Source organism: Equus asinus, chromosome 9 (genome assembly GCF_041296235.1).
Source record: "Equus asinus isolate D_3611 breed Donkey chromosome 9, EquAss-T2T_v2, whole genome shotgun sequence".
NCBI lineage: Eukaryota > Metazoa > Chordata > Mammalia > Perissodactyla > Equidae > Equus > Equus asinus.
In genome coordinates, this window is record NC_091798.1 from 41,169,650 (window position 1) to 41,190,463 (window position 20,814).

The 20,814-nt window shown below is 41.0% G+C and overlaps 1 protein-coding gene across 2 annotated transcripts in view; it reads right to left on the reverse strand.

Annotated features, from left to right (window-relative positions):
- The window catches only part of KDM3B (lysine demethylase 3B), a 55,956-nt gene that overhangs the window by 6,572 nt on the left and 28,570 nt on the right, over positions 1-20,814 (reverse strand). For both annotated transcript variants that reach the window (XM_044780556.2, XM_044780560.2), the window contains 12 exons: positions 18,874-20,107; positions 17,771-17,972; positions 14,758-14,972; positions 13,825-13,977; positions 9,119-9,226; positions 7,898-8,025; positions 6,210-6,489; positions 5,208-5,464; positions 2,448-2,714; positions 1,469-1,640; positions 957-1,047; positions 729-859 (listed from right to left, as the gene is read on the reverse strand). In XM_044780556.2, the coding sequence (XP_044636491.1) occupies positions 729-859; positions 957-1,047; positions 1,469-1,640; positions 2,448-2,714; positions 5,208-5,464; positions 6,210-6,489; positions 7,898-8,025; positions 9,119-9,226; positions 13,825-13,977; positions 14,758-14,972; positions 17,771-17,972; positions 18,874-20,107 (3,238 nt within the window). The remainder of the gene's footprint in view (positions 1-728; positions 860-956; positions 1,048-1,468; positions 1,641-2,447; positions 2,715-5,207; positions 5,465-6,209; positions 6,490-7,897; positions 8,026-9,118; positions 9,227-13,824; positions 13,978-14,757; positions 14,973-17,770; positions 17,973-18,873; positions 20,108-20,814) is intronic.

Genomic DNA, 20,814 nt, shown 5'->3' on the forward strand with positions numbered 1-20,814 from the left:
TCCTCCTCTTTTTTGCTGAGGAAGACTGGCCCTGAGCTAACATCTGTGCCCATCTTCCTCTCCTTTATATGTGGGATGCCTGCCACAGCATGCCTTGCCAAGCGGTGCAATGTCCACACCTGGGATCCAAACTGGTGAACTCCGGGCCACCAAAGTGGAACGTGTGAACTTAACCGCTGCGCCCGGGCAGGCTGGCCCCTTCACTATTATTTTATCAAGTCTCTTGAAAGCTAAGACTCATGTCTCCTCGGATAGAATTTTTGAGGGGCTGGCCCCGTGGACGAGTGGTTAAGTTTGCGCGCTCTGCTGCAGGCGGCCCAGTGTTTCGTTGGTTCGAATCCTGGACACAGACATGGCACTGCTCATCAAACCATGCTGAGGCAGCGTCCCACATGCCACAACTAGAAGGACCCACAACAAAGAATATACAACTATGTACCGGGGGCTTTGGGGAGAAAAGGAAAAAATAAAATCTTTAACAAAAAAAAAAAAAAAAGAATTTTTGAGAGGAAACTTTCTCACTACTGGAGATATACAAGCTTATGGACTGGGTCCATATGGATGTTACTCAAATCAATATGACAAAAGCAAACATATTCAAAACCATCCTGGATACTATTAACTTCTACAGCACTTGTCACTTGCCCTCTATCATCTCTACACTCCCTCTATAGGTGAAATGGAAATAATAGTGTTCAAAATGGGCAACTATGGCCTCTCCCTCATACCGTAGGCATTGTACATCTTGGGGCCCAGATCGGGCCTTACAAAGTAGCTGGGTAGCCTCGAGGCCAGATTGAGCCGGCCATCTCGTTTCGTATATTCTGGCAGAGGAAGGTTCTCCATCAGATCTTCAAACCTACAAAAAAGGGGCAAAGTTCACTTTTCTGTGATTACTTTGTGAAGGCTTCAGCAAGGCACAAGTCTCTCAAGATGACCCACTGTAGTTCACTAACCTTGTTGGCATCATGTCCCGAAAATCTTCCCCAGGAGGCCAGTCCTTGAGTTTGAGCACCATTGGCTGCCCATCTTCTGACCTTAATCGCTCTGGAAGACAGAAAGCACTCCCACAAACATCTGCTGGGTTGGCTGCTGCCTGATTTTCCAGTAACTAAATGTTGTAGGAGACCAAGCTCTTATTTTCAGACTTATAAACCCCCGTAATGGACTAGATGGGCTTTCTTCTCCTCACTCACTACTTTAGTACATGCTATATTTTTCCATCTCACAGGGATTCAAGCCCCCTTCCACTGAGTGAAAGTGCTCCACACACCCTGTGGAATTACATGCTTAAGCCCAGGTGTGCTCTGGGGACCATGTGATTGCTATGCAAGTTACCTGGCTGGCACCAGGAAAGAATGTTCCTCCCACCAAGAGGATGTAATTTGTCATTCCAGGGGCAGGGCTGGGCATATAGATGCTTACTTTCTAGTCTGCTATTACTGAACCAGATATCAAAGCTACTTACTGCATATGATCTCAAAGCCATCCCAGAAATCCCGAACTTTCACATCAGAAATTATAGCACAATTCCTGCAGTTCACCAAGTCCACATCCTGGTCTCCAAATTCCTGGCTAAAGGCTTCTGGTTTCCAGAGTTCAGACCTGAGCTTTTTATGTACCCCTGAAACCAGCACTGGCTGTGGAAACAAAAATATCCCAATCGGAGGCATTTAGGAAATACTTTTAGCTCAGGGCTAAGGGACAGAATAGGAGGGTTTCCTGGGGACGACCTTGTCTTCTCCATGATGATTTATTGTTCCTTCCCAGTTTCAGAATCTATGGATTTCTACATGCCAAGTATAACAAATAGAAACTATTTCTACTCCATTATTATACTTGGTTCTCACCCTGGGGTGCATGCCACAGAAATCACTTCTGCTGCCCTGGTATCTACCACTATTTTGAGGTGAGAGGACAAAAAGCTGACAAATGCACCTTTGAGAATACGTCCCCACATCTAGAATAAAAAACTATCCAGACAATTCTATAACCTCCCCCTTCCTCAATCACCTCCTAAAGTATAAAAATCAGGAAATGTTATCACACTATCACACAAACTTGTGTGGCCTTGAAACATTTACTTAGAAAAGTACCCCCTACCTACATCCACCTTCGCCTCACCCCATATCACACGTAAGGATTTTCCTCTAAAGGTGTCATTAATGCCAGATTGCCACCTCTCAGGAATTTCAACTGCCCTTTTAAGAACACAGAGCTACACAGCTTAGAAATAAAAGGATCCACAATGTATTTTTAGGAATCTTCTGATTTTTAAAAATCCAAGAAAACTTGAAGTAGCAAGGCTGTCTACAACAAACTTCCTTTGTCTAAATCTCCCTGGCAAAAAATCTGCCAGAGAGGACTGGAACTATCCTGGTAGCTGTGGTGGGCAGGCAGACAGGCAGGCAGACAGCTAGCCCTGGGAACTACTTATTCTTGCTTACCTGGCCTTGCTTCCAACACTCCCGGAAGATCTTCCAATTGTTTTTGTTGCTAGGGTCATGGAGACACAGAAGTCTCCCATCACAGAGCCAGGAGTGAGAGGTATGGGGGTCCAACACATTTAACCCCATCACCATCTCCTTTACCTCCTTTTGGGTATCAGTCAAGTTACAGGCCCGCTTTGCAGCATCTGAGGTTTTCTTATTTTCTACCACTGAGGCAATGATGTGGTCGAGGAAGTTGGGTAGGCTGGCCTTGTTCTTTACTCCCTGTCAGACACAAATCCATCAGGTAAGTTTGAAGCACCACGAAAAAAGCATTCAAAGAATTGTCTCACAGTTATATTTACAAGAAAGAGTTCTGATCTACCTGATTAAATTTCATAAAAGTTACTGAAATGTCTTTTGTAATTGGAGGGGGGAGTGAGTCTGTTAGGTCAACATCTTAAATTTCCCTATCCTTCATATTTTGCTCTACATTTATGAAAGAAAAGTATAGAAAGATCTCCTGTGCCTCAAGAGATTTGAGACCTAAGAAATATCTTTGACATTTAACTTGTTTTAAGCATATACATGTAGACTGCAGGGATCACACCCCAATAAAGAGGTGTACCAGAGTATCCGAGGGGAACTACATGTTCTGAAAATAGTCCCCTACTGCCCATTCTTCCCCTGCTGCCACCTCACTGAGAATTTCTCATGTTTTAGCTGATGGGAAAGCTCAGGCCCAGAGATGAAAGCAACATACCCCTGAGGTCACAGAACTGAAGGAGGGGAAGGGCTTTGTAAACTGGATAATCCTGTACCTCAAGTATTACTAATCATTATCTCTATAGAGTACACGTAATAATATACATCCAGGGAAAATTAAAAAAGAAAAAGGAGAATTGGGGGTCAAGCAGGTAAAAAATAGAGCCCAAAGTAATCTTTTTTTTTTAAGTCACTTATCCAAAAGAGAAACAACCTACATTGTACAGGGCTCAACCACCCATAGTTCATTAAGTTTCAGCCATTAATCATAAAATAGAATGAGAAACATGTTTATGTACTTGTTCAAAATTATTTCCAAGATATATAAACTGAAAACAGAAAAGTAATTGTGCAGAACATTTGTGTAAAAAGGGGGGAAAAACTATATATACATGATAACATCACTGAAAGGACACTCATGAAACAACAGTGACCTCCAGAAAGGGAAACAGGTGGCTGGGAGATAATGGTGGGAAGGAGACTTTTCACTGTATCTTTTAAATTTTGTACCTTGTGAATCCATTCATTCAGTAAATGCTTACTAAACACCTACTGTGTATCAAACACTGGCACTAGGGATATAGTGGTCAATAAAACAGTCAAAACTGCCTTTAGCACAACCAGAGGCACTCACAACTAGAATATGCAACTATGATCCCACAACTAGAAGGACCTGCAACTAAGATATACAACTATGTACCAGGGGGTTTGGGAAATAAACCAGGGGAAAAAAAAAAAAGAATATGCAACTATGTACTGGGGGGCTTTGGGGAGAAGGAAAAAAAAAAAAAGATTGGCAACAGATGTTAGCTCAAGTGCCAATCTTTAAAAAAAACAACTGCCTTTAAAGAGAGGCGAGACAGATAATAAATAAAACACACAGTAAGTCAGATGGTAATAAGCGCTATGGAAAAAATAAGTGCAGAGAAAACCAATTTGAGTGAAGGATGGGAGTGGGAAGGACTTTTTAAAAGAGTGATCTAAGAAGGCTTACTGAGGAGGTAGCATTTCAGGAGGGGGCAGAGGAAGTTGATGAAGCAAGCCATCTAGTTACATGGGAAAGTTCTAGGTGGAGGAAAGGATAAGGGCAAAGGCTCTCAAGATGGAGCAGGCCGAGCCATGCTCAAGGAACAGCAAGGAGGTGGGTGTGGCTGAGGTGCAGTGAACAAGAGGAAGAGCGGTAGCTGAAGTCAAAGAAGTGAGGGGAAGATGCACATAGGACTGGAGCCTTATAGTTCACTGAAAGGACCCTGATTATATTATGAGAAACAGGAAGACCTTGAAGGATTTTAAGCAGAGGTGACATGATTTGACTTACATTTTAAAAGGATCACAATAGCTGCTAGGATGAAAATAGACTGTAGAGTGGAAAGGGAAGAAATAAAAGGGACTGGTAAGGATTTCACTGCAAAAATTCAGGCAAGAGAGGATGCTGGCTCAGAAAAGAGAGGAAGCAGTGGAGCTGATGAGAAATGGGTGGACTCTGAACACATTTTGAAGATCAAACTGAAAGGATCTGTTGACAGATTAGATATGAAATGTGAGAGAGGGGAGTCCCAAATGATTCCAAGATTTTTGGCTGAGCGATTGGAAGAATGGAGATGCCACTGACCAAGAGAGGAAAACTACAGGAGCAGGCTTACAGGCAGACGATCAGGAGTGTGCTCTCAGATGTGCTAGGTTGAACTGTTTATTAGATACTCAAGAGAATATGCTATGGAGGTACTGCCTAGGTAAAAAAAAAATGTAATGTCTGTCAAGAAATAAAGTGATTTCTGCTGCTGACTGCAAAATTTCAATGTCTCAATTTCTACTGACTTCCTAACACAGCACAAAAGGTTCACTACTTAAAAGGATCACAAACATTCCCAAAACTTCATGTAAAGAGAGATCTTGTCAGCTGGACAATGCAGAGAACACAAGTCACCCACATACCCTCTAACCCAGTTATCAGATCTCTGATGGTTTTCATGGAAAAGCAGCAAAGCCTAGAGCCTTAGAGAGGACACTTACTGCTGAGGATGTAGAGAAGACCGGGGGGAAGGGTATGCCTGTGTCCAGAGGGGTTTGAGGAAGCTTTCCGGGCCCGGAGTGAAGGAGGTCTCGAAGGCTAGAGCCTTCAGTTTTGTTGTTGGAGGCAGTGGGACCCAGTAACAGACTGTTAAAAAGCTTTGGAGTCAACGGAGAGACCTTTGCAGTGGAGTTGAACGAGTCCAGCCCAAAGGGTGAATGAGACTCTTTATTGAGCACCGACCTCAGGGACCCTGCTTCTGTAAGAATATAACCAGGAACAGCATTAGGCATGGCAAGGAATACCCAGCAGGCAACTGACTCCTAAAAATCAGTCAAGTTGGGAAGGAGGGAAGACTCTCCCCTCCCCTGCCCCCCAAACTACGTACGGTTTGTCTGGGCCAAGCCTGAGGAGCTATGACTACGGCAGGTCTCATGGCCAAGGAGAAGCTCTCCTACTTCTTCCTTTCTTTTCCAGATCTGGATTTCAAACTTCCTTTTGTTCCCATCCATCTTTCGTCTCCCTCACTTTCTAAGACAGTGTTTCTTCAAGTGGGTTTCCAGAATACTTGTATTGGAATCACCTGGAGTGCTTGTTAAAAATGGAGATTCTTGGTCTTACTCTAAGTGATCCTCATTTAATAGTTTTGGTGGGGCACAGGAATCTGCATTTTTAACGATTCCCCAGGTGATTCTTGTGCCCATTGAAAACTAAGTCTAGCCCTCAACCCTGGCTGTATAACAGAACCATCTGGGAAACTTGTTAAAAGCCTTGTATCAGTTCTGACTAAAGAGGTCTGGGGTAGAGCCCAGGCATGTGACTTTAAAAAAAAAAGCTCCACTTCTAGAAGGAAGGTGAAAGAGATTCCCTCATTTTATGTGATCAGCCAGAGAAAACAAGTGGCATGTTTCATAAATGTGGATGGTAATGTGTGAGCTTGAAGAATCCCAGAATAACTCAAGTGTTCCACCCATAGGCAGGACAGAGGCTTGTGTGTATCTCACCTTTTGTTTCTTCTTTAGCCTTTTGAGTTGCTAAATCCGCCAGCCAGTGCAGGGCAGAGGAGGGTGGGGCTGTGTCAGGGCAAGGGGGCCTGATGGCTTTTAGCTCACTATTGCTATTTGATGCCGAACTGTCTGCTTTCAGAGGCTCATCAGATCTGATGTCAGTGCCGTCAGCTTTGGGAAGGTGGTCAGGCTCTGGAGTTGTTACTGCTGCAGATCCTCCTCCGCCTGAGAAGGGGGTTTCATTTCCAGAAGAGGCACTAGGGTTTATGCTAGGAAGCTAAAGCACAGAAGACCAACATGGTTAGAAAGCTGTCCTTGTGTAGAAAAAATAAAACGCTATGTATGTCAATTTTTTCTCAATAAAACTGGAAAACAAAACAAAACAAACAAACGCAAATAGTAATAATGCTGACACTAAATAGATCTGGAAAAACAGTCTGAAACCGTCCCATAAACTGCTATTTCATTCATTCATTAATTTAACATATATTTATTGAGTCCTATGACACGATAGAAACTATGCTAAGTTCTGTGGAAAGAGCAGTGAACAAGACTTGAAAATAAAAGTTTTTAGCATGCCTGAGGCTCAATTTCTGCGATGGCAAATTGGTGATTAGAACTTGACTTCAGACAGCTATTCTGAGGATTAAATGAGATACTATATGCAAAGAGCTTAGCATAGTGCCTGGCACACATAAATGTTCAATAAATGTTTATTATTCTATTACTGAGTTTTCCAGATGATTTACTCTAATGTCAACTCTACTGAAAATATATCTTGAGGTCCTCAGGATTAATCCCTGAGCCTCTTACTGACCACGTATTAGCAGTATTCCTGGAAGGGCCTCCAAATGTAAGCAGTTAGTTGTGTGCGTGTGTGTGTGTGTTTTTAAAACAGCCTCTTGTCCAAAATAGTCACCATCAAACTGGCATGACCTCCACCTCTGACAGAGCAATGAGAAAACCACTGTCTCTCTCTGGAGGCTTGGGATTGCTTTCAGGGTACAATGATCCCAGCTCAGCAAGCCAATCGTCATATTTCTGTCCTCTGTAGCTAACACAACAAGGACAGGGACAATGCACACAGATAGTACTGTATTCCTAGTAACCTTTTTAATAATCTTCACCTATACAAGGACCCTGAGGTATAAATCGTGATAAGATGCAAAGAATCTTCGTGGTTTTTGTTTCCTTGTTTTGGCACGGAAGACTGGCCCTGAGCCAACAGCTGTTGCCAATCTTCTTCTTTTTTCTTTTCTCCCCAAAGCCCCAGTGCATAGTTGTATATCCTAGTTTTAGGTCATACTAATTCATTCATGTGGGATGCTGCCACAGCATGGCCTGATTAGCAGTAGGTCTGTGCCCAGGATCCGAACTGACACACCCCAGACGAGTGAAGCGGAGTGTCCAAACTTAACCACTAGGCCACAGGGCCGGCCCCACTCTTTGTGCTATTTATTAACCAAGCCTGAATTGGTTTTAAAGATGAAGAAGAGAAATTCGTACTAGTCAGGGGGATTAAAATTCCTTGAGTAACTCTTTTTGGGTTCTCTCTAGAAAGGCTTCCCATCTCCTAATTCCCCAGGAATCCTACAGGATCCTGGCACAACAGAGGTGAAAACGAGGCATTTCCTGGTACTAAGAACTTAAGTTTCACTCAGTTATACCCACTCACATCACTTTACCTGTGACATCCCATTGGTGACAGCAGGTCTCAACACAGATTTGTTTTGCCGACTGATACAAGGGCAGTTTGCTTTAATTCCCCACTTGCCCCGAGCAGCGTGTACCATGTCTCCAATATTGTAAAGAGCTGGAAAAAAGACAATAATAACAATAAACATTAGAATGCTTACATGCATCAGGCATTGTGCTAAGGACCTCATTTAATCTCCCTCAATCCTTACCACATTTCAATGAGGTAGCAGCTTTTTCCCTCAATTCTTGATCATGAAACTGAGACTCAGAGAAGTTAGGTTGTTCGCTCAAGTACATGTAAGTGGTAAATGGAAGTATTAAGACTTTAACCCAGGTAGATCTAGCCCTAAAGCTCTGTGCACTCTTAACCACTAAGCGCCACATTCTCTTCCCTCCTCCAGTAAACATTAACAAGGTGTCCTCCAGGAGAAAGTCTAGGGGTAGGTTCCTTAATGTTCAAGAGTACGTAAACATTTTGAATTGTGTACTTGAGATTTATGTACTTTGCTGTAAGTTATACCTAAAGAAAAAGAAAGTGAAAAAACAAAAAAAAGATCAATGTAAACTTTACACAAACCTTTAATCAACGCTTGGACCAGCAGGGAGCAGGTATCCTACCACTGCATTGAGGGAGCCCTTCTGCTTGGAAGTACTGGGTATAAAGGATGCAGGGGGTGCCCCCTGCAACACTTTCTTAAGTAGAAGAGAAAACAGGCAGTAATTTTGCAGATTCACCATCTTCAATGCCTGTATGTTAATAGAAGTGTGGAAGCTGGAAATACAGACTTTCTGGAGGAATCACAGAAGTAAACTGGGACTGCGACACAAATGCGACCATTTGTTCCTACTGTTAAGCTGCCTTCTTCATGGATTCAAGAGATTTGGTTAGCTTCAACTGGATTTTATAAGTCTAAAACCAAAGGTCTTTCTGAAAATGTGGAGACTGGCTTCTTCTATTCTGGTCCTGCCAACCAAAGCCATGTAAAATATTATCTGGAAAAGTAGCCAACCTCTCCGACCAGAAAGGTGAAGCAAAGTATGTGTAGTGGCTACATATAATCTAACATATATATCTAAAAATTCAAATTCTCAGAGAAATCTGTGAGGCTTAAAAAAAATCAGGCTGAGATAAACCATTTCACCAAATTTTATGGTGTGTGAGTAAAACATTTTTTTCCCTACTGAATCTAAAAAAGTAATTTCTTTACCTGTGCCAGGGATGATCTGTGTGGGCATGAGATTCTCTGGTTCATGGGACTGCCCCTTTGCACACTTCAACCAGGAGAAAACCTCTTCATCACCCATCTCTTCTGTCTCTGAAATGGAAATAAAATGACTTCACTCTTTTAATGAGGGTCACAAGATGTACCCCTCTCAGTGAGTCGGAGTTTCAGACCCTAAAGGCCAGTTTTCTCATGGGCCAAAGAAGATAGCTAACTTTAAAAAAATCTGCTTCACTGATGTATAATTTACATATAATAAATCCAACAATTTAAAGTGTGTACTTTGATGAATTTCCACAAATGTATACAGTTGTATAAACACTATCACAATCATGAAATAGAACATTTCCATCCCCTTCCTAAAGTTCCCTCGAGCCCTTTGCAGTCAATACACCTCTCTTCAACCCCTAGCCACCTGATCAACTTTCTAACATTAAAGTTTTGCTTTTTCTAGAATTTCACATAACTGAAAGCATACAGTATGTAGTCATTTGTGTTTGGCTTCTTTCATTTAGCATGACTTTGAGATTCACCCATATTGTTGTATGTATCAGTAATTCATTCCTTTTTATGGTTGAGTAGTATTCCATATGGTATGGATGTACGACATTTTGTTTACTCATTCATCTGCTGGTGGACATTTAAATTGTTTCCAATTTTTGGCTATTACGAATAAAGCTGCTATAAACATTCAAGTACAAGTCTTTGTATGGACACCTTTTCATTTCTCTTATAAATACCTAGGAGTGGAATGCTGGGTCATATGGTTATTTTATGTTTAAATTTATAAGAAATGGCTATAATGTTTTCCAAAGCGATGGTACCAATTAGCATTCCTATTAGCAATGTTTTAAGATTTCTAGTTCCTCCACATCCTTGACAACACTTAGTACTGTCAGTTTTTAAAATTTTAGCCATCCTAGTAGGCATAGTGGTTTCTCATTATGGTTTTAATTTGCATTTCCCTAATGAGGAATGATAACTTTTTTTCATGTGCTTATTTTCCATTGATCTATCTTCTTTGGCAAAATATTGGTTCAAATCTTTTGTGCATTTAAAAACTGGGTTGTCTTCCTGTTACTGAGTTGCAAGAGGTCTTTATTATGGATACAAGTCCTTTAGCAAATATACGATTGGCAAATCTTTTCTCCCGGTTTGTGGCTTGACTTTTCACTTACTTAAAAGTGTCTTTTGAAGAGCAAAAGTTTTCAAATTTGATAACAATTTTTCTTTTGCTTTTTGTGTCCTATCCAAGAAATATTTATCTAACCCAAGGACAAGAAGATTTTCTATTCTTTTATGTCTAGGTCTATCATTTACTTAAAAGTTAATTTTTTTCTATATAATCTGAGTAAAAATAGAAGTTCATTTTATTCCAATACCAATTGTTGAAAGGACTATCTTTTCCCCATTGAATTATCTTGGTACCTTTGTCAACAACAGTTGACTATGTATGCCTGAGTTTACTTCTAGACTCTCAGTTCTGTTGCATTACCACAGCATTTTAATTACTGTAGCTTTATAGTAAGTCTTGAAGAAGTATAAATCCTCCAACTTCGTTCTTTTTCAAAATTGTTTTGGTTATTGTAAGTCCTTTGCATTTCATATAAATTTTAGAACCAGTTTGTCACTTTATACAAAAAGGCCTACTGGGATTTTGATTGGAAGTATGTTTAATTATAGATCAATCTGGAAGAATTGACATCTTAATATTCAATCTTCTATCCATGAATACGGTACATTTATCCATCTATTTAGTTTTCTTTAATTTCTCTCAGCAATATGTTGTAGTCTTTACTGTGTGTCTTTTACATATTTGCTAAATTTATCTGTAAGTACTTCATGTTTTTTTGATGTGACCATAAATTATATTCATTTAAAATCGAATTTCTAATTGTTCAATGACAGCATACAGAAATACAACTGTTTTTTGTTATGTTGATTTTATATCTTCCAATCTTGCTAAATTCATTGATTAGTTATTGTAGTTTTTTTTTTTCTGAGGAAGATTGGCCCCGAGCTAACATCTGTGCCAGTCTTCCTCTATTTTGTATGTGGGATGCCGCCACAGCATGGGTTGATGAGTGGTGCATAGGTCTGTGCCCAGGATCTGAACCCACGAACCCCAGGCCGCTGAAGCAGAGTGCATGGACTTAATCATTATGCCACTGGCCAATCCCCAGTTCTTGTAGCTTTTTGGTAGATTTTTTGGGATTTTCTATATAGATGATCATGTCATCTGATAATAAAAACCATTTTGCTTCTTTCCAGTCTATATCCAATCTATATTTTTTTTGTTATGATTTTGTCTTTTACTTCTTAATGCTAACTAGTCACTCCAGTACAATGTTGAATAGAAGTTGTGAAAAGTGGACATCCTTGCTTTCTTCCTGATCTTAAGGGGAAAAACTCAGTCTTTCACATTATGTAAGAAGTTCCTATCTATACCTAATTCAGTGTTTTTCAACCTTTATTTCTTTATCACTCCTCTAAAAAACTTTCTAGATCTTTATTTGGGGAAGAGAGGGGATAATTGTACTTCCCACCTCGAAATTTCAATAAATCTTTTTTCAATAAAAGATATACTGTATAACTGTTTATGTACTGTGACCCTCTGGAAGGGCATAAACCATTATATGTTAGAATTCCCCTGCCTCTGCCAAGAACCAATTTTCACCCCTGTAGAGAACACATGATATAGTTTGTTGAGAATTTTGACAAATGATTTTTCTGTATTTCTTGAGATAATCAATGGTCTTTAAGCTATTAATATAGTTAATTGTATTGACTGATTTTCAAATATTAAACCAACCTTCCATTAATGGGATAAACCCCAATTGATCATGATGTATTTTTCTTTTTATGTATCTCTAGATTTAAATTTACTTAAATTTATGAAAGATTTTTACATCTATGTTCATGAAGGATACTGGATCTGTAGTTTTCTTTGCTTGCTCTATCTTCATCTGGTTTTGATATCAGTGTAATGCTGGCTTCATAAAATGAGTTGATAAGTGTTTCCTCCTATTTTCTGAAAGAGTTTGTGTAGAACTGGTATTATTTCTCTGAAGAGGAAAGAATGAGGAGGTCAAGGGGCAAGGAGGATTCTTGGCCTGTAATAAGATAAAGCAACAATAAAAGGAAGCAAAGGATTTGAATAGACAGTTCTCCAAAGAAGATAAACACATGGCCAATAAGGACATGAAAAGATGCTCAACATCATTAATTATCAGGAAAATGCAAATCAAAGCCACACAACAAAATACTACTTCACAGCCATTATAATGGCTATAATCAAAAAGACAGACAAGAACAAGCATTGGTGAGGATGTGGAAAAATTGGAACCCTCATTTATTGCTGGTGGGATTATAAAATGGTGCAGCTACTTTGGAATACAATTTGGCAGTTCCTGAAAGGGATACAAAGAACTGTTATATGACTCAGCAGTTCCACTCCTAGGTATATACTCAAAAGAACTGAAAACATAAGTTCACACAATAATCTGTATTTATAATAGCCCAAAGTGAAAACAAGCCAAATGTCTATCAACTGATGAATGGATAAACAAAATGTAGTATATCTATACAATGGAATATTGTTTGGCAATACAAAGGAATGAATTAGTACTATGTGCTATATAACATGGATGAAACTATAAATGCTATGCTAAGTGAAAGAGGCCAGTCACAGAAGACCAAGTATTGTATGATTCCATTCACAAATCTTCTTCAACTTACAATGGGGTTATGGCCTGATAAACTCATTATTAAGTTGAAAATATCATAAGTCAAAAATGCATTTAATACACTTAACCTACTGAATATCATAGTTTAGCCTAACCTATCTTAAATGTGCTCAGAACATTTATATTAGCTTACAGGTGGGCAAAACCATCAAATACAAAGCCTATTTTATAATAAAGTGTTGAGTATCTCATGTAACTTATTGAATACTATACTGAAAGTGAAAAACAGAATGGCTGTCTGGGTACAGAATGGTTATAAGTGTACTGTTTGTTCACCCTTGTGATCACATGACTGACTGGGAGCTGTAGCTTGCTGCCATTGCCCAGGATCATGAGAGAGTATCATACCTCGTATTGCTAACACGGGAAAAGGTCAAAGTTCAAAATTCGAAGTATGGTTTCTACTGACCGCATTATCACTTTTGCATCATGGTGAAATCGAAAAATTGTAGGTTGAAGGACCATAAGCTGGGGACTGTCTATATATGACATGTACAGAATAGACAAACCCATAGAGACAGTAAGTAGATTGGTGGTTACCAAGGGTTAAGTGGAGAGAAGATGGGGATGGGGAGTGACTGTTAATGGGTACAAGAGTTTTTTTGGGGAATAATGAAAATGGAAATAGATAGTGGTGATGGTCATACAACTTTTAGAATATACTAAAAACCTTCGAATTGTACAGTTTAAAAGGGTGAGTTTTATGACATGAGAATTATATCTCAATAAAGATGTTATTTAAAAAAAAAAGCAAACAAAGGGAGATGAAGAACAACCCTTCTTGACTTGTTTTAGTTCTCCTAGTTAGGCTGGAGTATTGGCAATTGTAATGAATGAAGCTAAGCAGCTAAAGAGGGGGCATAAACCCATTCCTACTTCTTTTCCAAGTCCCATTCCTCCACCGACAGATTACCTTTAGAACTGCACAAGACAATATTAGCTTACCACTGCGTGGACGGCTTTTCCTGAGCCTGTAACAGTCAAGGCAGACCCCAAATCCACATTTGCGACAAACCCAGTGGATGTTGAAGAGAGTTGTTTCACATACATCACACATCTCCCGTACACCACGCACTGCTCGTTTCCATGCCACTTTCTCTGGTGGAAAGAAGAGGAGGAATATTGTTGGCAGTGACCATCCTAAACAACAGCAAAAGACCCCAGATCCACTGATTCCTACTCAAGCCATTTTGTCCAGCTATAAACCTCAAAGGTTCATGAAGTTTGCGTTTCTCTAATTGTAAGAGAAACAAACTACATGGAATTTCTACTATTTCTGAACAAACGTTAACAGAGAATGAATGCCACATATTATTACTTAAGATACTATAAAATTTTCAATTTGGGGGAATTTGAAATGAGAGAATTTTTATCTTGAAATGTGGCACATAATTTCATAGTACAATTTTCCTTGGTCTAGAAATAGAGTACAGTATCTCACAGACATGGACATATCATAAATGTGTGAATAATACAGGTTCTAGGAGTGAAACATGGCACCCAGTAGCACTTCATGTATTCATAAATCACAGAGTATTGCTTACTAATACAAGTTTGTTCAAAGAAAACTGAAAACATTCAGAGTGAACCAACCTCAAATAGGGATCAAAATGCCTATTACGGCAGCTGTGCTACAAAAATGAAAGGCAAGCAGGGAAGGAGTTTTTGGTTTGTTAAGCGCCAAAGACGGAAAGAATGAGGGTTGCTGGATATAGTTAGGGCCTCAACTATTTAGTTTGCTATAAAGAAAAGTCTTATCAGCTTTAATTCATCCATAGAAAATGCCACCTGCCACTCCTTCTACTCCTCCTTTTAAGCAAAAGAAAATGAAAGTTTCCAACTAGGAGTGCCTGGAAGGCGAGCAACAGGGTGCCTTACGGTGTGGTTCCACCATCATCATGGCCTCCTTCTCGGACATCACGAGCTGGCAGAACTGGTCCCCAACGTTGGCCAGGATGTATTTTGAGGTTTCTAGGTCTATCCCTTCTGCTAGGGAGGAAGAGGGAATCCACAGGTTCATGGCATCGGGGTCACTTTGCTGGGGACTCAGAAACCCCTCCACACGGAGTACTCCCTTTCGAGTGAAGATCAACCTGAGATAGGAAGGGAGACAGTCAAATACATGGAAAATAGCAGCAGCAATACAAACTAACATACACCTCAAATCCTAGGACCTAAAAGAAATTAAATGAGAGTTAACAGGAATCAGGCTGAGTTAAGAATTTTCACCATATTTGACCAAGACAGTATACATTCTCTGCTTGTTAAGACTTAATGAGGCCTGGGTTCTCTAAAAAGCTGTCCCAAGGAATGCCTACCAGTTTCTCCGTCCACTTGTACTACACCTACGCCAATGCCACTGAACTGTGACCAGAGAAAAACACAGAGCCATGCTCACTGCCACACTTTAAATTCATGTCTACCTACGTCAGGTGAGCCCTTAATGCTGCCTGGCAGTCATAATACAGTTTCCTGGTGCACCCCCTCTCCTAGATACGTTTCATATCTTCTCCTTTCTCTTAAAACCTCCAATATTACTTTCTCCATGAGGAAGGACCTTGCTAAGTATTCCACTGAGAAAATACAAAGAGCCAGAAGAGAACTTCTGAAGCTCCCACCACCACAGTACCATACCTTCCTGCAACTGGGCCCATATACTCCATGTGACCTTCTGCTACTATGAATGCACTAGGTCCCGGCAAACACCAATCTCTTCACCTATGCTCTGCATTCTATCCTCTTTCATAGGCATCCCTCCACTAATTCTCTCTTCTACATCATCTATTTTTCTCTCTGCTGAATCATTCTTGTCAGTATTTGAACTTGCTATCTCAAAAATCCTCTAAAAATCTGTATCTCAAAAAACCTCTTGATCCTACATTCTCCTCCATTTATTTGCTTATTAGAGCAGTTTCTTGAAAGAGTTATCTATACTGATTGTCACCAGTTTCTTTCCCTTTTATTTTCTCTTAATCCACTCCATCAGGCTTTCCTCTACCAATCTACCAAAACTGTTTTTGACGAGGTCATTCCCCCTTGTTAAACCCAATGGTCACTTCCAGTCCTTACCTTACCTGACCCAATTAGCAGCATTTGCCACAGTTCATTATTCCTTCCTGGAAATACTTTCTTCAGTTGTCTTCCAGAATACTTCACTGGCTTTTTCTTTCTCAGCCTCCTTTACTAGTTCCTCCTCATCTTTCCCATCTCTAAATGTTGGAGAGCTCCAGAACTCAGTCCTTGGACTACTTCTCTTCTGTACAGTCTGACTGCATAAGTGATCTCAATTAAACTCACAGCTTTAAATACCTAGTGACAATATAAGTTTTTATCTCTACTTGGAGCTGTTCCTCAGCTCTGGAGTTGTACATCCTGCTGCCTTTTCAACATCTCCATTTGGAAATTTAATAGGTATCTCAAATTTAACATGCCCAAATTAAAACTCCCCATTTTCCTCCCTAGACCTGCTTTTCCCCAAGAAATCTCTTTATCAGTAAATGGCAAATCCATTCTTCCAGTTTTCAGGCCAAAAGCCCTAGACACATCCTTGACTCTTTTCTTTCTCTCATACTCCACATCTAACCCATCAGAAAATCATGTGGGCTGTACTTTCAAAATATACCCTTTATCCAACCACTTCTCATCACTTCCATCGCTAATTCCCTGCACTAAGTCACCATCATTTCTCACTTGGATAATTCCAACAGCCTCCTAATTTCTCTCTGCCTTTGCCTTAATGTAATCTATTCTCAAGAAGGGAGTCACAATGCTCCTTTAAAACATTCATCCGTGTCACTCATCAACTCAAAACTGTCAATGATCTTATTCACTGTGAAAGCCAAGGCCCTTAGAGTAGTCTTTTAAAATGTGGACCCATCATTAACTCTTTGACCTCAATTCCTTTCCTCCCTGGCTTACTCTATTTTAGCTACCCTAGCTCCATGAAGATACCAGGAATATTCCAGCCTCAGGACAGTTGCTCTTGTTGTACCCTCTACCTGGCATACGTGTCTCCCAGAGAAATGCATGGCTCACTCCCTCACCACCTTCACGTCTTTACATAAATAATCTTCTTTAAAACCGTAGCTTCTCTAGCCTCCTCATACTTCAATCCTCTTTCCCTTCTTTATTTTTCTCAAAGTTATTATCAGCTGACAGACCATATATTTAACCTTTTTTTTCTTATTTACTGTCTCCCTCCCCAACTATAATGCTAACCTCCTGAGGGCTAGAATTTGATGGTTTTGTGCACTGCTTAATCCTCAATGCCCGAACAATGGCTGGCACACATTAAGTGCTCAATAAACATTTGCTGAATAAGTGAATCCATACCACATGGATAAACCACTCAGATTTCTTTATTTTAAAAATGAAAGATTTTTGAAAGATCGTTGATTTATTGAGAAGAAAAGTGACTAAATAACTGTTGTTTGGTAAAAGCAGGGGACATTCCTAGGATTTTCATCAGTTATCTCTACTTCAAAGATGCTTCACGTTATCTTCTAATCTTACTTCTCCTTCTCTCAAGGGGACTCAAGGGACTCTAGCACTGAAGAGAGGAGAAAGTGGTCAGGCAGAACCATAATACAAAATGGAGTCCTGCTTATACCACTGGTTTCAAATGGAACCCAAGTTAGGAGTAACTCAACGTAGCTCAGGGGCTGGTGGCTGAGATTGTTCAAGTTCAATTCTCCAACGACAAAGCCACATGTCATTTCACAATCCAAACAACTAAGTGGCTACTATGACAGAGCCTCAGCACAGACCCTGAGAGCAAAGGGGTAAGAAAAACAAAGAAAGTTGGTGAGATGTGCTTACAGATTCAGAGGAAGAGTGGGAGTTATGTATCATTAATGGAAACTTGGAAGGAGACAGACAGTAGTTTGGGTACCTCCGGAAGTGAAAGAACCGGCAGGCCACAGTGGAATCATCTTGCTCCTGTTCCTTAAACTTCCTATACCGCTCCAGGCGGCACTCACGACACTTGTGCAAGTGAGGGGCGACATTGATGCATGACCCATCCTGCAGGAAGGGCTCTCCAGACTGCTTCAGCTTTTTCACTTTGCTTACATCTTTCAGGACTGACTGGCCAACTGTAGCAAGGGAGGGAGGAGAAATGGTTAGTCATGAGAGGTATAAATGAGACTCAATAACATGATCCTGGGGACAGATACTTGTCCTGACCTGGGCCACTCTTCTTTGCACTGCTTGGGCATGCACCCATCAGGTCCATCCTTGCAGAAAGGGAGCGAAGGGAGCACAGAGGCTTCAACTGGTTGCTAAGGACTACGGAGAATCTGTGGGAAGTGCCCCATTACAGCAACACAACTCTGGGCATGGGTGAAGAAAACCCAAGAAGGCAGAAGGTAGCTGCCATCTGCCTCTAGCCCTTCATGATATGACTGTTCTAACTAATCAAGGACTCTTGGACTCCCATGGGATACCAATTCCTAATGACAACAGCTACTTTTACCATTAAATTTTCTTACACACTTCTGGACCATAACCTCATACCACAGAAATTAATGGCTTTTGGAAAAGGTGTTAAAGCCTTATATATGTGCCAGAGAGAATCAAACTGAGGAGTGATTCTCTTTGCTTCCAGTCCACAAAAGGCTGCTATTTGAGAATAGATGCGAGTACTCAGTAACTCCCCTTAAGTAAATTCAAAAGAACGAGTCAAAGGGAGGTAGAAAGAGATGAGAAAAAAAAACACAGAAAGAGTTCCTAAACAAACATTTTATCAAGGAAGACTGAGGATCTTCCTTTGTGGGATTATCATTACATATGACAGACACCCCTCTTACAGTCTGGTTTTGATGCAATCCTACCCTGAATCAGGAGGTCTGATGAGAAACCTTTGCTGGACCTTTTTGGCTATGTAATTTTATAAGATTATAAAACTTTCATCAAAAAGAGGGCCTCCGCTGCCCAAGAACACAACAGACATTTGAGGCTAGTGCCAGAGCCCATGTATAGCCCCAGCAGGATCACCTTTCAGGGGTGCAGTCCGAGGCCGGCCCTTGGGGGCCTGCTTCCCTTTGCCTTTGCCCAGCAACAGCTCAGCACTGCGCTCCCCATTGGGGCCCAGCTTCCCCATCAGGTGCTCCGGAATCCCCTTCAGGCCAGTCTTGGCCTGAAGCTGCTCCTCAGAGTCGCTCAAATCTGACAGGTCACTGTTGGTGCTGGAGTCCGAGTCCTGTCTGCAAGCCAAGCTTCGCTCATCCAGTGAGAACCTTTTCACAGCTTCAAAAGGAGCTTTGTTTTCCTGTGAAAAATCTGCTGGGGGGGACAGAAAGCTGCCTGAGTGCCTGCCAAAGACGTTACTAAAGGTTTTGAGGAGGGGATTGTCTTGCTGCCCAGGCCCCACAGTTGGCCTCTCCTCTGTGGGGCTCGAGGAGAGTGTAGGCATCTCAATGGGCTGGGTGAGGCTGCTGGTGGGTGAACTGGAGCGGCCATTCCCCATGGCAGAGAGGCTTGGACCCCCAGTGGTAAGAGCTGAGCCTAGAACACCAGGTACCAGTTTGGAGGAGTCAGTTGTGATGAAGAGGGTTTTCTTCTTTGCTAAAGATGTTGAATCTGCAGAGTGAGACTCGGGCCAGCTGGGTGCTGCCTTGGAGGTGACAGTGGTAGCAGAAGAAGAGCTACCTGATGCCTGAGATGCAAAGCTGCTGAAAGGGCTATGTTCAACTTTCTCCACAAACGCCAGGAAAGGGTTAGAGGGTTCTTCTCGGGACAGTTTAGGGGGCTGTAAAAATAGATTTTCATGACTCTCTGGGGTGCGGGCATTTAGGAGGCTCCGTGGGAAGGCTGGCGTGAGGGTGGGCATGGACTCTGCAGGCATTTTCCGGTCCACAGAGCTGCCAGCCTTAGAACCAGATTTAGTGTCTGCTCCAAGGGTGGACCTGCCTTTACATAGGTTCTCAAGGCTTTGTTTGAATGAGTCTCGACTGGAGGAATCATCAGGCAAACTTTCTGAAACGGTAGTGAAGTAGTTACTGGTGGGTAAAGTTTGGGACATGCATTGAAAAAACAAGTTTTTGGAGAGATCAGTGTCTTTCTGAGACTCTGGTGCAGAGCTACAGCCAAAAGAGAAGCCCAAAGGTTTGTTCTCTGTGGCTAGAATCCCATTGGACTGGCTCCTTCCACTTCCAAAAGTCAAAGGTTGTGATGAACTTGGAAGAGATGCTCCAAATCCAGAAGAGGCCAGAACAGAATTTCTTGAATTCTGAAAAGAAGATAGGCTGAGTTAGTGATGCTGGCTTCTCCTGACAACCTTATGACCTCTTTGGACCTAGGCCAACATTTCTTGTGGATCAATCAACTTTTCTTTCCTACAAATCCATGAAAACTGCTCTACTGACTAGATTTCACCAGCATTAGGGCAGAAACCTGCCACAGACCATACAGAGGGCATCTTTAGCAAGGTGAGCTAGAGATAGCAAGATGTCATTCATCCTGCCACTCCCTCGGTTGTTAGCCAATTGGTTGTCACAGCACTAGCAGGCCGTGTAGGCTTCTCAGTATCTATTTGGAAATGAAGACTTCACCAGGAAATTGGAGAAAAGTGTTCCTGAACAGACATTAGCTTTTACTTTGAAATACACCTACTGACCCTGTAATATTAATCTACCTCAGTGACCTTTGGGGCTATTGTTAAAGCTTAGATTTATTTAAGCTATTGCAAATTATCCATCTTACAAAAGTGACTTTAGCCCCATAACAAGCCCATTGTACATTAAGGAAAATCATTTTCTTTGTTAGTCTGAAACTTCCCAAGATGGACCCTTTTGGAATTTGGCCATTTATTTACGGATTCAAGTCAACCCAAAAGACAAGTATCTGTTTCAATTGAATTTAGACCTAAAAATGCTAATTAAAGAAAGCACACTAATTACCGAACGCTTTTGTTATCATTAGGATCTAACAAGTCTC